A 19,974-nucleotide genomic window follows, 5' to 3' on the forward strand; every position below is an offset into this window, starting at 1 on the left:
TGCAAACACAGTCTGTCACTATGGTAACTGAAGCTCTGAGTCTGTCACTATGGTAACTGAAGCTCTGAGTCTGTCACTATGGTAACTGAAGCTCTGAGTCTGTCACTATGGTAACTAAACCTCTGAGTCTGTCACTATGGTAACATAAGCTCTGAGTCTGTCACTATGGTAACATAAGCTCTGAGTCTGTCACTATGGTAACATAACCTCTGAGTCTGTCACTATGGTAACATAACCTGAGTCTGTCACTATGGTAACTAAACCTCTGAGTCTGTCACTATGGTAACATAACCTCTGAGTCTGTCACTATGGTAACATAACCTCTGAGTCTGTCACTATGGTAACATAAGCTCTGAGTCTGTCACTATGGTAACATAACCTCTGAGTCTGTCACTATGGTAACATAACCTGAGTCTGTCACTATGGTAACTAAACCTCTGAGTCTGTCACTATGGTAACATAACCTCTGAGTCTGTCACTATGGTAACATAACCTCTGAGTCTGTCACTATGGTAACTAAACCTCTGAGTCTGTCACTATGGTAACATAACCTCTGAGTCTGTCACTATGGTAACATAACCTCTGAGTCTGTCACTATGGTAACTAAATCTGTGAGTCTGTCACTATGGTAACATAAGCTCTGAGTCTGTCACTATGGTAACATAACCTCTGAGTCTGTCACTATGGTAACTAAATCTGTGAGTCTGTCACTATGGTAACATAACCTCTGAGTCTGTCACTATGGTAACATAACCTGAGTCTGTCACTATGGTAACTGAAGCTCTGAGTCTGTCACTATGGTAACTGAAGCTCTGAGTCTGTCACTATGGTAACATAACCTCTGAGTCTGTCACTATGGTAACTAAACCTCTGAGTCTGTCACTATGGTAACTAAACCTCTGAGTCTGTCACTATGGTAACATAACCTCTGAGTCTGTCACTATGGTAACTAAACCTCTGAGTCTGTCACTATGGTAACATAACCTCTGAGTCTGTGACTATGGTAACTAAATCTGTGAGTCTGTCACTATGGTAACATAACCTCTGAGTCTGTCACTATGGTAACATAACCTCTGAGTCTGTCACTATGGTAACTAAAGCTGTGAGTCTGTCACTATGGTAACTGAAGCTCTGAGTCTGTCACTATGGTAACTGAAGCTCTGAGTCTGTCACTATGGTAACTAAATCTCTGAGTCTGTGACTATGGTAACTGAAGCTCTGAGTCTGTCACTATGGTAACTGAAGCTCTGAGTGTGTTACTATGGTAACTAACCCTCTGAACCTATCCGGAAGCAGGTTTTCTTTAACAAACCGAGTTTCTCTCCGTCGAAACGCTGTTTCTTTTCCTCATTCTGTCACTCAGTCACGCCGTGTTATCGGAGATTCACCGTTTGTCTGATTCTAAATCAAGTTGGTTTTATATAATCAATCATTCATATAATAAAACAACCTATTTTAGTCGAGGATCCTGGAGAGGAAGAATCATTACTCCTCATTAACGTCGGGAGATGTTACTTTAAGGGCTGACCCTACCCTTCAATAATGTGATTTAAACCTAAGAGCAGCTGTAACAATGCTCTGTGGTTTCCTAAAACCCGACTGATATTAAGATAAAACATTATTAGCATCCAAAAAGTCTGGAGGGATTATTTATCCCGTCTGGTCTGGGAACACCTCAGAATCCCCCAAGAGGATCTGGAAAGTGTTTCTGGGGAGAGGGAAGTCTGGCTTGACTTACTGCGCTTGCTGCCACCTGACATCAGGTAAGCTGAAAAAAATAGCTGGATGGACAACATTCAAACTAACGAACAGACACGAGTTTCCAACCTGAGGGTAAATCCACTCAGAGCTTGTTCAACCTTCTTCCTGAAACGGCTCAGATCATTTACATTTCATTTTTAGGCTTTTTGTGATTCAGAAGAAAACAACAGACAGATCACTTTTCTTTCTGAGTCAGGTAAAAGAGTTTTCACTGTGACCTTTGACCCTACCTGACCATGTGAGCGATGTCCCAGTTGGTTTCAGAAGACAGAGGTCCTATGATCTCAACCCCTTCTTCGGTTACGATAGCGATCTCGTGCTAAAAAACAAAAACACACAATGCCATAAATACTTTTTTTTTAAATGATAACTGTTAAATCTTAGTGTCAGAGCATCGATATGACCCGAACAGATCAACACACACATTCATGCAGAGTCCAGACTCTAAACTCTGGAGATCTCACAAAACAACATGAACCGTGAGGACCCGGAGGAGGGTTAGGCTGTGAACGCAAACAGAAGAATATTTCCCTCAGACTTCAGCAGGATATACTCCGGAGAATTCACCTTGAGCCAATAGGAAGAGAGTGACATTTATAAACAGAGACTGCATAGACTGTCTGCACGCTACTATCTCTGTGCTCTAATGAACCTGCTACATTCTGTTTCCTGTTCTCCAGTATGTTCTGCTTCTGTTGTCATTCCACTGGACTATACATAGCATTGGTATAAAGACCCCCCCCCCCCGTGAAAACGGCTGTAAAGGATGATAGACAGGAAGATTTAGTGATCAATCCTCTTTACAAACCTCTGACCAGAGCCTCTTTACAAACCTCTGACCAGATCCTCTTTACAAACCTCTGACCCGAGCCTCTTTACAAACCTCTGACCAGAGCCTCTTTACAAACCTCTGACCAGATCCTCTTTACAAACTTATAATCTTCTAGACTTGAATGAGTTTGGTTGGAATGAGAAGAATAAGGTCCTAGATCAGCTGATGATCTCATGATGACCTTCCCATTACAACTCTTTTAATGAGGAACATTTCGGTGTAATCAAGTGAGTGATGACATGTACTATAAGTATTGATTTCACTGATGGGTAATGATTTCATGTGACAGATTTAATGAATGCAGCAGATTGTAAAGGATCACAGGTGAGACAAAGCTGAACTCAGAGAGCTAATCTTGCTTTTACAAACTGAAAGTAGGATATTATTTACATAAAGAGGCTTTTCTTTAAGCGTCTCTCAGAAGGTAAAGTGACTCACCCTGTTGTAGGAGCGAGCGTCTCTGTAGTAAAGAACTTTGAGGCAGCGCTCCACCAGCTCCCGCGCCTCCTGTTTGGTGATCTCCACTTTGTTCTCCACCACCTCCCTCATAAGAGGCTAAACACACACAAACACAAAGCACGGTTAAACACACACACACCTGGAAGAAACTTTGGTCTGTCTGAACTCACAGAGAGGTCAGCTGTCAGTGAGGAACGTTTTAAACTCTCATGTTGTTGGTTTGGAGTCAGTGAGGAACGTTTTAAACTCTCATGTTGTTGGTTTGGTTTGAATTCAGACGTCAGCTGCAGAGCAGAGACAAAGGAATTCCTGTGGTAATTTACAGATTCACTGGCGACAGCGCAAGACAATACGATGTGTGTGATATGAAACCGTATACGGAGTGTCTTATTCTGAAAATAAACCAGATGTTTGGATGTCTGACTTCCTGTCCAGCATGATCTTTTCTGTGGTGAATTGATGCCCCGTGCTCCGACAGCCTGCAGAAATTAAAGCCTTGAGTATCTGCTATGTAGGCCAGTGGACTGACGAATGGAGCAAACTCACTCACCTGAGCCAGGTACGCTCCGAAGCCTGTGGCTACTGTGGGCGCCTCGTAGGCCACGCCCAGCTTGTCCACGTAACCTAGGAAACTGAAAGGGGGGGGGGGGCAGGTAAACGTTAGCACACAAAAAGCTGTTTAGTTTTGACATTTCTGAGGCACAAAGAGCACAAAGACCTTTCTCCATTGTAGAAACCTCCGATCACCACCGTGTTCCACAGAGGATTCATCTTGCTGCGCCGGTTGTACATCACTCTGGTCAGCCAGGAGTGGACCGCCTTTGGACTGTAGCTGTGCCCGTCACCCAGCAGCTCCTCGTCGATACTGAATAAGAAGAAGAAAAGTTTAGAGCACAGCAGAGAAGCCGTTTTCTTTCTGTAGCGTCTGAGTGAGCTTACACCATCTGTTCGATGACCTGCTTCAGGTACTGGTAGTCAGCGTAGTCTCCTGAAGCTCCCAGGATGGTGTTGCTGTTTACCTGAAGCACAACAAACAACAGTCAACACATGGTACTGCTACACATCTACAGCTGAGGATGTTGTGATATCAGTAAACTGCACCTTCATGAGGCGGGAGACGTTCCTGAAGCGAGCCAGTGAGCCGTACGAGCCCAACATGTCGGCTGCAATGATCACGCCACCAGTAAACTTCACCCCGAGCACCGACGTCCCAGTTACCATCGGGTTACTACAGAGAGAGGGGGGGAGAGAGAGAGACAGAGAGAGAGAGAGAGACAGAGAGAAAGAGAGAGAGGTTTAGAAGTTCAGTCTCTTCAGTGCTATACAAACATTATTATTTATCATTAAGTATATATATTATTTATCATTAAGTATATAAATTATTTATTTATCATTATTTATCATTAAGTATATATATTATTTATTAATTATTATTTATCATTAAGTATATATATTATTTATTTATCATTATTTATTATTATTTATCATTAAGTATATAAGTTATTTATTTATTATTATTTATCATTAAGTATATAAATTATTTATTTATCATTATTTATTATTATTTATCATTAAGTATATATATTATTTATTTATCATTATTTATTATTATTTATCATTAAGTATATAAGTTATTTATTTATTATTATTTATCATTAAGTATATAAATTATTTATTTATCATTATTTATTATTATTTATCATTAAGTATATAAGTTATTTATTTATTATTATTTATCATTAAGTATATATATTATTTATTTATCATTATTTATTATTATTTATTTTACGACACTGTTAAACATTTTACTGTAATTAAACAAAGTGAGGAACAGGAGAGGCTAACGAGGCTAACGAGGCTAACAGTTAGTCAGCAGAACAGAAACAAACTTTTACTAATCAAACATAATAAGTCGTAGAAATGTATTTTACATTAGATAAACCATTGAAACGGATGTAAACTACGTAGTAGCTTAGCATAATGAGCTAGCATGTCTCCATGATGATACAGCACTGCGGCGAAGCTAAAACCGAAACCGACAGAGTCGTGACGTTATCGTCCAAACTTCCCGGTTCCGTCGGTTCGGGCCACTCACAGTGTGTGTCGGACGGGTCCGCATGCTGTGCCCAGCCCGCTGCTGCCACCGGGAAACGAGTAAAACTGTCCGGGCTTTGGTCCGTTCTCCCAGAAATTCAACTTCAAACCGCTGGACTCCATATTGAAAATATTATGAGGAAGTGACGACACAGCGTCATCTTGTTGTTATTGGTTTGACGTTACGGAGAAGATCTTTACCGCCACCTGGCGTCCGGATGACTGACTGCGCTTAATGGAAAATCAAGATCAAGAAAATCCCCAATAATCATAAAAATGTCCACATTCTGGAAATAAATATTAATTCAAAGTGTTCATAAAAATGTTTTATAGGATAACAGTTCTTTTTGGGTAATATAACATTTCATCTCTCTAAATAGTTTAAATTGTAAGTAAAATAATGCTCCCTATTTCATTTGAGCTTTTCAATTCTAAAACTGTAGTAGTTCAAGCTACCTGGTTAAATTAAATTAAAATTCCATGCCTCGATGTTGTTTCAAAGTTAATTAAGTCTAAGCCCCATGTGCGGAGGCTTCTAGCCCTACATACATGCGACACGGATGGCCTTGCGGCTGGGATGCGCCCCACGTACAGAGGCTGTTCTTCTCCGGACGTACTACCTGGGTTCTGGTCCGACCCATGGCTCTTTGCCTGTATGTCATTCCCCACACTCTATCATGTTCAGGATGAGATAACAAGCTTATAAAGAATATCCCCGTCGTCAATTACTGATAGAAATGTTGCTCTAATGAGTTTCCTCCAAGCGATATAGGAAAAATAACCTGATTCCACCCTCAGTTCTTTTGTAAGACACTCAATATGGTGAGTTAAGGACAGATTTTCTTGTTTGCATTAAGTCTTAAATTCATGAGAATTCTATGGACAACATTTAACACAGCTTGTAGATTGTTAATTGCACTCTCTGAAGAGGACAAGGAAGTACATATAATTTGAGGTTAGCATAAAGATAGAACTTAGCATCAAATACGGCCTTACATCAATTATTGACATAAATAATGATTAAAATAGGACCCAGTATAGACCCTTGTGGGACACCATTTCATTCTGCCACTCAAATACTTTATAAAAACCATTCAACAGTTTTTTGAGAGAAACCCACATTAGCTCCTAATGTATAATTTGTATTGAGGAAAACAGAAACACACATGTAGGTTTATGTATTTGCCTTTAATTGATTCGTGATCAACACATCTATTCAGACGATCCATCATCTTCGCTCAGGCCTGTTCAGGTGAAAATTTCTTGTGGCAAAAATCTGAGAAGATCCAAGAGAAGAAGAAACATCGTATCAGTATTTCTCTGACAGGCTTACACACAGAAAAAAGCCGTGTTCAAACTGACCTCGAGCTTCTTTGTAGGTGAAACTGTCATCTTGAGGAAGTCCCAGACAGGTGGCCAGTTTCTTAAAATCACCGTGGGCCACCTTAGTCTTCTCAATATCCTGATGATGACCTTCTTTCCCTGATACACATGTACATTTATTTTACTAAATGTTTTATGCACAGAATGTGTGTGTGTGTGTGTGTGTGTGTGTGTGTGTGTGTGTGTGTGTGTGTGTGTGTGTGTTTGTGTTTGTGTGTGTGTGTGTGTGTGTGTGTGTGTGTGTGTGTGTGTTTGTGTGTGTTTGTGTGTGTGTGTGTGTGTGTGTGTGTGTGTGTGTGTTTGTGTGTGTTTGTGTGTGTGTGTGTGTGTGTGTGTGTGTGTGTGTGTGTGTGTTTGTGTGTGTGTGTGTGTGTGTGTGTGTGTGTGTGTGTGTGTGTGTGTGTTTGTGTGTGTGTGTGTGTGTGTGTGTTTGTGTTTGTGTGTGTGTGTGTGTGTGTGTGTGTGTGTGTGTGTGTGTGTTTGTGTGTGTTTGCGTTTTGTGAGTTTACTGTAAATGAGCAGATACTGTCCCACGTTGCCTCTATAGACCATCACCAAACACTCTGGGCAGGTCTCAAAGAACTCCACTTTGGCCGAATCGTTAAATAGACTGACAGATTTTCATTCATTATGAAACATGTCACATCGAGGAAACACTAATTACAGTAACAACAATAAATAAATAAAATATAAAATGTTGGTGGTTTTACATGAATGGACAAACTTCCATCAGGCTGCGTTCACAAGCTGTAGTGCTCACATATTTTTTAAATGTGGCCTGAATCAGACTCCTGCAGGACTCCCTAGAATGAACAAGTCCCAAATTGGATTTGAAAAAATCTGATTAGTGTGACTACTGCTGTTCACACTGTTGTCCCTTTAGCTGCAGTGTGAACACAGCCTGAGACAAAAAGTAGCACAAACACTGGAAACAAAAAATCCAATGTAAACCTGACGACCTCTGGATCCAAAGAGAAGGTCTATCAGGACGAGCTTCACAACGTAACAGGTTGAAAATGAACTGATGTGTTTTCACAGATTTTCATGTACATGAAGTTGACCTGTGTGCCGGTGTGGTGACGAGTAGGCTTACCTGACCCTCACTTTGTCTTGGGTGGTAGCTGCACTCCAGGTGTCAGCAGTTTTTGTGATGATGCTGTTGTGTGTAAGGAGGATTTGCATTTTGCTGATGGAGTCAGCTGTTTGTTGTTTTGATGCTTATTCATTCTCTCCATTATGTTTTCTTGTTTCTGTGGTTATTCTGGATTGTCGTCTTCATATTTGTATCAGAGCTAAGATGGTGTAAGGTAACTTTTGCAGTATGATCATTATTATAAATAATATAATGACTATATATTTGACTTTTACTACTCTATTATGCAAATACATTTAGAACAGCTTTTATGTCAGTCTTTAGAAAGTAACCCTCAAATGATTAGTGTTGAAATAACAGAGACTTTATATTAGTCCAACATGGAAGTCTCTGTGTATGTTCATTCAACTTACTGGCAGCAACAATGTCCATCACAAACTGTTCAGAGGGAATCAACACGGTCGAGTTGTACGTGGTACATGAACTGTCACTGAAAAGAACACAAATAAAAAACAGTCAGACAACAAAGCAACAAACAGCTGACACATCAGGATCTACAGAAGAATCATGTTCAGAGTGTGTGTGTATGTATGAAGGAATGTAAGCATGTTAATATAGAAATAGAAAGACTTTTATTGTCCTTATTCAATTAAACAACGAATTAGAAAGCTTCATGTTAAAGTGCACAGCTACAAACTACAAACAACCATGAGCAGCGTAACGCATATCGCAAAAGTAAAGACTATAAATAAATATTGCACAGGTAAGAAAAAGATTTACTCTGCAGTATAAAAATACGATTTATAAAAGTGAAAAGTAAATGTGTGTTCAGGTAGAATTGTATAAATAGTACGAGTTAAAAAAAGGAAAATATAGAGGAGAATTATGTAACACTGTTGATTATTTTACAAGGAGAAGTGTGTGTGTGTGTGTGTGTGTGTCTCTGTGTGTGTGTGTGTCTGTGTGTGTGTGTGTGTGTGTGTGTGTGTGTGTCTCTGTGTGTGTCTGTGTGTGTGTGTGTGTGTGTGTGTGTGTGTGTGTGTGTGTGTGTCTCTGTGTGTGTGTCTGTGTGTGTGTGTGTGTGTGTGTGTCTCTGTGTGTGTCTGTGTGTGTGTGTGTGTGTGTGTGTGTCTCTGTGTGTGTCTGTGTGTGTGTGTGTGTGTGTGTGTGTGTGTGTGTGTGTGTGTGTATGTGTGTGTGTGTGTGTGTGTGTGTGTGTGTGTGTGTGTGTGTGTGTGTGTGTGTGTGTGTGTGTATGTGTGTGTGTGTGTGTCTGTGTGTGTGTGTGTGTGTGTGTGTGTGTGTGTGTGTGTGTGTGTATGTGTGTGTGTGTGTGTCTGTGTGTGTGTGTGTATATGTATGTTTTAGGAGAACTCACAGGAACATGTTCCTCTCGATGTAAGAGATGGTGGTATTGTCAGGGTGAAGACGGAGCTCCACATGAGAGCTGGAGATGTTCTCCACATTGACAGACCAAACCAGAATCCAGTCCCCCATAATCTACAAGGGGAGGACATCTTTATTTCTTCTAACACTTTTATAAAAGAGCATTTCCTGTATGTCCTGAAGCTTCCACAAACAGACTCACCTTGTGCAGGTCTTTAGCTGGCACGGTTTTGTTGAGACCATCACAGTTTTCCGGCGCTGCGTAGGTGCCGACAGCTGCCACGAGCAGCAGCAGCAGCAGCATTGTTTTCTTTAGTGAAGTCATGGTGCTCTGAGATGAAAATCAAACCCCCTGGCTCTGTGATCTGTGAGGACAGCAGGAGGTAGGTGGGTTTATAACGAGCCAGGGCCCACGCTGGCCCTGTATCAGTCCAAAGAGTATGTGTGCTCAGTGTGTCACTGAACTCTCACTCACTCTTTGCCTCCATTCTTCAGTAATGTTTTTTATACCAACCTATTTGGTTTATGTGTAAAAGTTTAAAATAAGAGAAGGTCAGTGTTTATGCAAGTGCATGACTCTATCTGTCAAACTAAACAATAAAAAGAGGTGATGACAGTGTAATCATTCAAGACTACAGTCAGACGCAGAGGGAAGACCAAGACACCAAAAACTGTAAGAAAAAAGATTACTAAGTGTTTGATTTTTGTTACTTTGTCGCCACCTGGTGGTTTAAAAGCGCAACTGGGCTCCTAGCTGGCCACCGTATCAATCAATCAATCATTATTTGTAGAGCACCAGTTCATAACATGTGTTGTCTTGAGACGCTTTACAAAAGAGCATTTGGGATAATATGCAGGAAGGATTTCTCCTTTTGATTCCTCTTGTTCCTGTTGTCCACTCTTCCTTTCCACTGAGGTCAGAGGTCGTACATCCCTCAGCAAAGGAAATGTGTCCCGGGCTGAAGGTGTGTGTGTAACATGTCTTTGTTTTACACTTTAAACGGTTCTAGAAACTTTCAGTAACATGTATTTTCAATCTGTTTCAAATTTACTGTAAAAGTTAAAGACCTGTGTGTGTAGAAAACCCTTTATTCATGAGCTGCACTTTGGTTACATGCTAAGCTAATGCTAGTTAGCTTAGCATGTGTCGGCTGCCTCGCTTGTGGCCGTAATGCTCACGTTACAGACGCTGACCTTTAGTTTGTGTGTTGTACTGATTTGAGTTTAACATCAAAGTGTTACATAAAAAGGTAGCTGTGAATTCAGAATATGTTGTTTTATATAAACTTAAAGCTAAAATGCATTTCATGATGGTTAAAATGTTGAGACGAGTTTGATAGAATTTGGAAATGCTCTTAGAATTTGGTACTTCCCTAGTCCAGCAGATAGACACAACCAGCAGTGTTGCCAGACTGAAAACACAACAATATCGTACTGCAGCTTTAAAGTCATCGTATTTTATTCAAAACTATCGTACATCTAATTTAAAGAAGAAAGGAAAACTATGCCCTGCACATCACATTGACTGAAATAAATAAACTAAGGAACACATTATTTAAGTAAATTGTCCTGCTATGCGCGTAGCTAAGCTAGTAGCATCTTAAGTTGTTGTGATGTGCGTTTTCCAACAGTCTGTCTGGCAAAACAAGCCACAGGTGTGATCAGGGCATCAGGTGATGATTTGATTGGCAGGTAGAGTGGAGGGCGTGTTGTGATGGCCATATCAGTCATGCTGCTCTGTTTGGTTGTGGGGGCATTGAAATAGCGAAATGATTGTATATTCAGCCTTTTCTGCGTACAGAGGGCAAAAACATCATGCAGGAGCTTTTATCCATGAACTTTGAACTCACACTTCACTCCTGCAGAGCATTCACCCTTTGACATTAAGTAGTCCCACACTGACACATGCAACTAAAGTAGCAATAAAGAACAACAAGCCAAAGGCTGTCAGAGATCTGCTCTCTGTCTGGTATCCATTAACTCTTTTCTGTCTCACATTGCCAATAACCCCCCGTCCCCCCAAATGTGCAGTGACTGTGAGATCTCTTGCAAAAACAACTTTCACTGTAAACATGACTTTTCCCACTCGTAATCTAGATTGCATTCTGCTTATTAAAGCTGGCCCGATAAAACTGGTAACAAGGAGCTTATTGAGATGTAACCTGACCTGTGGTGATTGGACATTTTTTGTGTATTTTTCCTGGTCTGCTTTTGGTTGGTGCTTGTGTTTTTTCTTTCAGAGGCTGGGCGTGGCTTATTGGCTGCTGGAGCTCTCTGCAGTCACTCACCTGATCGTCATCAGTAATCACCGGCTGCAGCATTTAGACCCTGGTTCACCTCTCCCAAGCTGCCAGATTATTTCCGCCTACACCGTGGTAGATCGGCAGTAAAACATTTTGTGCTTTGGAATTACCTGTGACTAATTATCCCTTGTCTTCTTTTTCCCCCCAGTGCCTCCAACCAACGAGCTCCATCACCTCACCACCCAGCCTCTCATTCAAGCCTCACCAGCCTCACTTCAATAAATCCCCCTTTTACCCACCACCCTTTTAAGATCATAACACTGACCACTGCAGTTTGTTCATTGCCCCTAGACCAATAGGAAAAGAGGGGGGGGGTTCATCCTTGTATGAAGGTATTTCTGTTATTCTCTGCCTTTTAGAGATTACCTAAGTTTTGAATATTTAAGTATGTTTCTTATTCTGCCATCAAAACCAGACAAAGCATCCCAGTCTCCTTGAATCATTTCGCAGTACACTTCCTTGGCCCTGGCACGCTTTAGAGAGGTGTGCTTTGGCACGGTACACTTCATGCACAAGCACGCCGGTACGCAAGGATGACAGCCTTCATTCAGGAGAAACCCTGGAGTGTTCTGACTGTATCTAACCCTTACCCTGACCACATGACTCAAAGTAAAGACACAAAGTAACTGTCATGTTGTCTGTGTTGTTCTCCAATGTGCAGACTCGACTGCGGGTCCCTTTTTTATTTTTTTTCGAGTCCGCCTGTTTGTAAAGTGAGCACACTTTGTCTTGCAGCAATGTGACCGCAGGCTGTCCAGGTCGCCATTTTCCCCCAGTGTTACTTAGTTTTCTATCCTAGTTTGTTTCCCTTGTGTGTTAATGTTTCCTAGTTTGGTCTTTAGTGTTTCCTGTTTTATTTTGTAATTTCTTATCATTGTGTCTCTCTCTATGTTGTAGTGTGAGTTATTATTACATTCTTGAGTTCTCTGTGTGTCTTCAGTGTATTAGTCCCCATTGTTGTCTTTATTTCTGTCTCTGTGTGTTGATTGCCCTGATTTCCTTCACCTGTGTCTGATCTCTCTCTGTCGGTCTGTCTGCCTGTCTCTCTTGTTTTACCAGCCAATCAGAGATAGAGTAGGGTGGGTACTTGAGGGATGTGAATTATTTATTAGGCTTTTTATAAAATGTTTTTTGTAACGTGTAGTTGCAATAGATGTGTGGCTTTTTCAATATAATTAAGGTTTGTATTCATGATTGATTTTGAATTAATCTGAGAGTTTTATGGTATTTATAATTATTATTATAACATGATGAGTTTTATGATCTTTATTATTATTATTATAACATGATATGAGTTTTATGATCTTTATTATTATAACATGACATGAGTTTTATGATCTTTATTATTATTATTATAACATGACATGAGTTTTATGATCTTTATTATAACATGACATGAGTTTTATGATCTTTATTATTATTATTATAACATGACATGAGTTTTATGATCTTTATTATAATAACATGACATGAGTTTTATGATTTTTATTATTATTATTATAACATGACATGAGTTTTATGATCTTTATTATTATTATTATAACATGACATGAGTTTTATGATCTTTATTATAATAACATGACATGAGTTTTATGATCTTTATTATTATAACATGATATGAGTTTTATGATCTTTATTATTATTATTATAACATGACATGAGTTTTATGATCTTTATTATTATTATTATAACATGACATGAGTTTTATGATCTTTATTATTATTATAATATGATGAGTTTTATGATCTTTATTATTATAACATGACATGAGTTTTATGATTTTTATTATTATTATTATAACATGACATGACTTTTATGATCTTTATTATTATTATTATAACATGACATGAGTTTTATGATTTTTATTATTAAAACATGATATGAGTGATGTCAGCGCTGAAACTCACCTGACGGTCCTTTAGCAGTCTGTTTCTACACGTCGGACATTCTTTGAAACACAGCTAAACTAAGTTCGACTGTTAGCCTGGTCCAGAGCAGACTTGTTCACCAGCATTAGTTACCATGGTAACTCAGCGAGGGTTCATATAAGCTACAAGGTGGAATGAAACTCCCACTTAAATGAGCCGGACTTATCGAAATAAGCGAGGATTGAATGAACACAGATTTCCCTTCAGTTAAATTTATGATCTATGGGACGTTATTGATTCCCCTCATACAGTCAGATGGTTTATTCCACAGTTAAAGACAAACTCTGATTGGTTTCCATGTTGGGGGACAGACCATGTCAAACAATAGATTCATCATTTCCTATTTCATCAATCTTTTATAGTTAGTTATAGTAAATGTGTTTCTGTGTTGTGTCTCATCCCAAAGTGATGTCAAACAAATAGAAAAGAAACGCATCTTTTTTCTTTAATTTTAATGTTCACTGACACATCAAATCAAACTTTAAGGCCAGCTTCATCCTTCATCTTCACTCAGGCCTCTTCAGCGACCACCTCAGGAGAAGATTTCTTCTGACAAAAATCTGAGGAAACAGAGGAAACAGAGAAGAATAAAAAGATGGTATTCATGAAAAACGTGCTAACTGTACACAGAACAAACCTAGACCAAACTGACCTGCAGCTCCATCGTAGGTGAAAATGATCTCTTGAGGGAATCCCATACACTCAGCCAATTTCTTATGATTGTTGTGGTCCTCTTTCATCTTCTCGACGTCCTGATGATTTCCCTCCCTCTCTGACACACAAATACAAACAAAAGAACCATCACATCAAGCATGTTTAGTGTAAACACTGAGTCTCTCAACCCTGAATTGAGGGAAAGTCTGAAAGTTTAAAAGCGTGTGTGTTTACTGTAGACGAGCAGGAATCCCTCTGCTTTGCCCGTGTACATCATTGTCAAACAGTCCTCGCAGGTCTCAAAGAATTGTGCTTGTCCATTTTCGTTGTACACGGTAGGAACTCCGTCTGTTTCCACCACTTAAACACACAAACAACATATGTTACTTTGACATACCAGCAACAGCAACTGTGAGACAGTGAAACAGCAAAACACTGAAACAGCAAAACACTGAAACAGCAAAACACTGAAACAGCAAAACACTGAAACAGCAAAACAGTGAAACAGTGAAACAGTGAAACAGTGAAACAGCAAAACAGCAAAACACTGAAACAGCAAAACAGTGAAACAGTGAAACAGTGAAACAGCAAAACAGTGAAACAGTGAAACAGTGAAACAGCAAAACAGCAAAACACTGAAACAGCAAAACACTGAAACAGCGAAACACTGAAACAGCAAAACACTGAAACAGTGAAACAGTGAAACAGTGAAACAGCAAAACAGTGAAACAGTGAAACAGTGAAACAGCAAAACAGTGAAACAGCAAAACACTGAAACAGTGAAACAGTGAAACAGCAAAACAGTGAAACAGCAAAACAGTGAAACAGTGAAACAGTGAAACAGCAAAACAGTGAAACAGCAAAACAGTGAAACAGCAAAACAGTGAAACAGCAAAACAGTGAAACAGTGAAACAGCAAAACAGTGAAACAGCAAAACAGTGAAACAGTGAAACAGCAAAACAGTGAAACAGCAAAACAGCGAAACAGTGAAACAGCAAAACAGTGAAACAGTGAAACAGCAAAACAGTGAAACAGTGAAACAGTGAAACAGTGAAACAGCAAAACAGTGAAACAGTGAAACAGTGAAACAGTGAAACAGTGAAACAGTGAAACAGCAAAACAGTGAAACAGTGAAACAGCAAAACAGTGAAACAGTGAAACAGTGAAACAGCAAAACAGTGAAACAGCAAAACAGTGAAACAGCAAAACAGTGAAACAGTGAAACAGCAAAACAGCAAAACAGTGAAACAGCAAAACAGCAAAACAGTGAAACAGCAAAACAGTGAAACAGTGAAACAGTGAAACAGCAAAACAGTGAAACAGCAAAACAGTGAAACAGCAAAACAGTGAAACAGTGAAACAGCAAAACAGCAAAACAGTGAAACAGCAAAACAGTGAAACAGCAAAACAGTGAAACAGTGAAACAGCAAAACAGTGAAACAGCAAAACAGTGAAACAGTGAAACAGTGAAACAGTGAAACAGTGAAACAGTGAAACAGCAAAACAGTGAAACAGTGAAACAGCAAAACAGTGAAACAGTGAAACAGTGAAACAGCAAAACAGTGAAACAGCAAAACAGTGAAACAGCAAAACAGTGAAACAGTGAAACAGCAAAACACTGAAACAGCAAAACACTGAAACAGCAAAACACTGAAACAGTGAAACAGCAAAACAGTGAAACAGCAAAACAGTGAAACAGTGAAACAGCAAAACAGTGAAACAGCAAAACAGTGAAACAGCAAAACAGTGAAACAGTGAAACAGCAAAACAGTGAAACAGCAAAACACTGAAACAGCAAAACACTGAAACAGCAAAACAGTGAAACAGTGAAACAGCAAAACACTGAAACAGCAAAACAGTGAAACAGCAAAACAGTGAAACAGTGAAACAGCAAAACACTGAAACAGCAAAACACTGAAACAGCAAAACACTGAAACAGTGAAACAGTGAAACAGCAAAACACTGAAACAGCAAAACACTGAAACAGCAAAACAGCAAAACAGTGAAACAACGATACGTGTTCATTGAGTGTCAGCTACGCTCTGATACACACGGAGTAGCACCACCGGACAACTGGAGTCCCAAGACCAAGGAGTTCCCGCAGTAATAACAGAACCACAAGCGACAAGATAATACCACGTATGTGCTAATAAACCGTATAAAAACCTCTTATAAACACAACACACATTGGGCCATTGTTAACAACTGTCAAAACAGAGTGTTTTATTTTGAAAATAAATAAAGTTTTTTTTATATTGTTTCTGTGTTTGACTTAATTTCAGCCTATATGTGTGTAGCATGTTGAAGAACAGAGTGTAAAAATATAATTTCCCCTCAAGGATTAATAAAATATATCTTATTATGTATTATATATATATAAATATATATATATATATTGTTTTAAGGAGTTTTCAAAGTTTTGAAGTGTGAAAGCACTAATGCTGTGGAAAAACACCAAGCGGATAAAGCTCGTTCTAAAACGAGGGTGTTGTCTTTTACCCGTGGACGTGGAGTTGGTCCACTTCCTGTTGGACAGGCAGGTGACAAACACCTAGCTTGTGCTAGCGTGCGTTAGCTTGAAGTGTTGGTTTGTACGTTTGTTTGTCTCTGGTCTGACCCGCACACACTGGGCCGTCAGTGTGAGTGTGTGTGTCTGCTGTATTGGACATGTGTAATATGGTTATAAGGTCACATGAATGCAGACTTAATGAGTGAAATCAGAAATCTGAAGAATCAGGCTCCACTATGTAAACCCTTAGTCAAAGACTGATCTGTAGTGTACTTAACTGTACCTATGCATTTACCAAATAGCATTATGCCAATGATGCCCTAACAAGTTTAGAAAGACTAACGTGTATGTGTGTTTACGTGACTCACTGGCAGAGGAGGAGTTTAGTGTGTGCTCTTCAGGGTCCGTCGGCATTGACATGTTGATGTCGAACTTAATGCATGAGTTGTTACTGAAATAAAAACAAAACCAGTTAGACAGTGCAACCAAAGGACACAACAACCTTCTAGCTCTGCAACTGTCAAGACACATTGATAACTTAATGATATCTGCTCCTCTTATCCCAACATCTCTTATGATCATATCCGGTCGTATCTTGGAAGTTTTTTGCTCAACAACTCTACTTGTTTATCTAGGGTACTAAAACTTTCTGTATTCAAATATTACTGTTCTCCATGTCCCACGAACATATTGATTTCTGCTTGTGTGCTTATATATTCAGACTTTTTCTGGATATCCCACCTTTTGTGTAACATAGACATTTTAAATGTTTCAAGTGTCTGTGCACACCAGAGAACATACAATTTTTTATGTGGGAATTAGTATGTTGGCAGGACATTGATAAAAAATCTGAAATCAAGAGCACCATCACTGAAAAGATGAGCACCCCATAGCACCTGCTATTTTTTTCAATCTGGTGCCGCCTCTGATGACAACACAATGCAAAATATATGTTTTAACTCCGAATGTGATGAAGTTGAGAAGGTTTGATAAATTTACATTTAGAGGCTATTAATAAATCTTCAAACAGGGGTACTGGTGGCGCAGTGGTTAGTGCGCGCGTCCCATATATGGAGGCTGTAGTCCTCAACGCGGGCGGCCCGAGTTAGGGTTAGGGTGGCCCGGCCCGGCATGTCATTTCCCACTCTCTCTCTCTCCCTGATTTCTATCCACTGTCCTATCTCTCCATTAAAGGCACAAAAAGCCAAAAAATAAATCTTCAAAAAAAATTAATCTTCAAACAGCAACCAACTAATGTTAAAGGAGCAATTAGTAACTCTGACACCTAATGTTAAAAAGGTAGGGTTAGGGTTGCAGTCCAAATGAAAACATTTGAGAGAGCTGTTTCTCACCATCCCCTCCTCCCTAAAGATCCATGCTGTTGCCACGTCATAGACACTGAAGTCTGCTGTCTTTTGAGTATAGTATAGTAAGGTCATTTTATGAATTTAAGCCAGTACATATTTACATATTGTTGCTTTAACCTACTTAAACCATTATTTATGTAATCTACTGTGTTGGCACTCACAGGAACATGTTCCGTTCCAAGAACGAGATGGTATTGTTGTCAGGGAGGAGTTTGAGCTCGACGTGGGAGCTGGATACATTTGGCAGCAGGTCCCAGCCTTCCTGATGGTTAGCAACCGACCAGACCAGAACCCAGTCCCCATAAATCTGCGACAAGAGGGGGACAGATCAGGGTCAAACAAATGGTATCTCATAAGTTTTGGAAGTTCTATCACCCAGAGAGGACTTTATGTTCTAAGATTCAAAAATAAGAGATGGTGTGTTGTTTGGGCTAATTTCACCAGATTTAAACTTTAGAAGGGAACTTTACACTTTAGCAGAGTTCTGCATCAGCAAAGTAAACTAATAAATAATTAAACAAAAACACAATTCATATAGCGGGCTTAGTTAGGTTTAGGGTTATCTTTATTGTCTTTTAACACTGTGGACCAAGCTTTATAAGATTGATTAGGGTTAGGGTTTTAGCCTTCAGCATTAGCTGTTATTTGTTTTTATCGATTTAAAACCAAAACTCCAGCTTTCAAAGGGGTTAGCCCTTCTGCTAACACTGTAGCCACAACACATAGCCTACAAACCATCATTTGGCTTCTATTGTTCAGTTTTTTGAGCAGTTTATTACCATGTTTACTAAAAGCAAAAATCTGCGTTTAGCGCCTATAGAATTAGCAGATTGATATGATATTTGGACAATTAATGTACAAATTAAAATAAAGGATAGTACAGAAAAGATTACATATGAATAGCATGTAGGTTAAAAAATACTGACAGATGCTACAAAAACATCCCACAACAGTGAGGAAGGTTTGGTCTCAGGCACCAAACAGACCACAACAGACTCACCTTGTGCAGGTCTTTAGCTGGCACGGTTTTGTTGAGACCATCACAGTTTTCCGGCGCTGCGTAGGTGCCGACAGCTGCCACGAGCAGCAGCAGCAGCAGCATTGTTTTCTTTAGTGAAGTCATGGTGCTCTGAGATGAAAATCAAACCCCCTGGCTCTGTGATCTGTGAGGACAGCAGGAGGTAGGTGGTTTTATAACGAGCCAGGGCCCACGCTGGCCCTGTATCAGTCCAAAGAGTATGTGTGCTCAGTGTGTCACTGAACTCTCACTCACTCTTTGCCTCCATTCTTCAGTAATGTTTTTTATACCAACCTATTTGGTTTATGTGTAAAAGTTTAAAATAAGAGAAGGTCAGTGTTTATGCAAGTGCATGACTCTATCTGTCAAACTAAACAATAAAAAGAGGTGATGACAGTGTAATCATTCAAGACTACAGTCAGATGCAGAGGGAAGACCAAGACACCAAAAACTGTAAGAAAAAAGATTACTAAGTGTTTGATTTTTGTTACTTTGTCGCCACCTGGTGGTTTAAAAGCGCAACTGGGCTCCTAGCTGGCCACCGTATCAATCAATCAATCATTATTTGTAGAGCACCAGTTCATAACATGTGTTGTCTTGAGACGCTTTACAAAAGAGCATTTGGGATAATATGCAGGAAGGATTTCTCCTTTTGATTCCTCTTGTTCCTGTTGTCCACTCTTCCTTTCCACTGAGGTCAGAGGTCAGAGGCCCACGCTGGCCCTGTATCAGTCCAAAGAGTATGTGTGGTCAGTGTGTTACTGAACTCTCACTCACTCTTTGCCTCCATTCTTCAATAATGTTGCATCCTTTCTTTGAATTACTAGACCCCATCTTTTTTCAGTATATCATTTTATTTTGTTGATCACCAGTGCTTCTCATATTAACTCTTAAACTGGAAGCGCTATGAAACTTTTGATTGTTTAGTGAGTCAGCTGTCTGCTGTGGAGTTCACATGACTTTCAGAGAGCAAATTAAGAAACTGAAACTTGATAGATGAACAGGAACAGACTGCAACCATAACAAGCTGGGCAATCATGTCAGCATGTTGTAGAGAAGAGTTTGAAATAGTTTTAAATATGTGTTGATTGATTAGTGATTTTTAATAATGTGATTGAGGAGCTGCATTACCTGAGTAGAAACAATCAGAAGTGAATCTGGATGTTTTCCTCAATGGCTGCTGGTT

General features: G+C 39.5%; 3 protein-coding genes and 1 long non-coding RNA gene across 4 annotated transcripts in view; 1 reads left to right on the forward strand and 3 right to left on the reverse strand.

Annotated features, from left to right (window-relative positions):
• The window catches only part of psmb4 (proteasome 20S subunit beta 4), a 5,987-nt gene extending 682 nt beyond the window's left edge, over window positions 1-5,305 (reverse strand). The window contains exons 1-7 of the mRNA XM_061033572.1: window positions 5,148-5,305; window positions 4,154-4,280; window positions 3,992-4,071; window positions 3,771-3,917; window positions 3,603-3,684; window positions 3,032-3,148; window positions 1,992-2,080 (exon numbers count right to left, since the gene is read on the reverse strand). Of these exons, the coding sequence (XP_060889555.1) occupies window positions 1,992-2,080; window positions 3,032-3,148; window positions 3,603-3,684; window positions 3,771-3,917; window positions 3,992-4,071; window positions 4,154-4,280; window positions 5,148-5,269 (764 nt within the window). The 5' untranslated portion in view covers window positions 5,270-5,305. The remainder of the gene's footprint in view (window positions 1-1,991; window positions 2,081-3,031; window positions 3,149-3,602; window positions 3,685-3,770; window positions 3,918-3,991; window positions 4,072-4,153; window positions 4,281-5,147) is intronic.
• A 988-nt stretch (window positions 5,306-6,293) lies between these two features.
• LOC132963854 (saxitoxin and tetrodotoxin-binding protein 1-like) lies at window positions 6,294-9,385 on the reverse strand. Its single transcript, XM_061033574.1, has 5 exons — window positions 9,211-9,385; window positions 9,001-9,122; window positions 8,036-8,112; window positions 6,509-6,628; window positions 6,294-6,422 (listed from the first exon to the last, which is right to left on the reverse strand). The coding sequence occupies exons 1-5, from the start codon at window positions 9,331-9,333 to the stop codon at window positions 6,385-6,387; spliced, it is 480 nt and encodes a 159-aa protein (XP_060889557.1). The 5' UTR covers window positions 9,334-9,385; the 3' UTR covers window positions 6,294-6,384.
• Window positions 9,386-11,230: 1,845 nt separating this feature from the next.
• Window positions 11,231-11,552, forward strand: LOC132963855 (uncharacterized). The gene is made up of 2 exons (XR_009669162.1): window positions 11,231-11,383; window positions 11,460-11,552. It is a non-coding gene; the product is annotated as an uncharacterized LOC132963855 (long non-coding RNA).
• Window positions 11,553-13,671: 2,119 nt separating this feature from the next.
• LOC132963853 (saxitoxin and tetrodotoxin-binding protein 1-like) lies at window positions 13,672-18,939 on the reverse strand. The gene is made up of 6 exons (XM_061033573.1): window positions 18,771-18,939; window positions 17,932-18,077; window positions 16,772-16,854; window positions 14,128-14,253; window positions 13,892-14,011; window positions 13,672-13,799 (listed from the first exon to the last, which is right to left on the reverse strand). Exons 1-6 carry the CDS (start codon window positions 18,891-18,893, stop codon window positions 13,750-13,752), a joined length of 648 nt encoding a protein of 215 aa, XP_060889556.1. The 5' UTR covers window positions 18,894-18,939; the 3' UTR covers window positions 13,672-13,749.
• Window positions 18,940-19,974: the final 1,035 nt, after the last annotated feature.

The sequence above is a fragment of the Labrus mixtus genome, unplaced genomic scaffold (genome assembly GCF_963584025.1).
Source record: "Labrus mixtus unplaced genomic scaffold, fLabMix1.1 SCAFFOLD_110, whole genome shotgun sequence".
In the NCBI taxonomy this organism is placed as follows: Eukaryota; Metazoa; Chordata; class Actinopteri; order Labriformes; family Labridae; genus Labrus; species Labrus mixtus.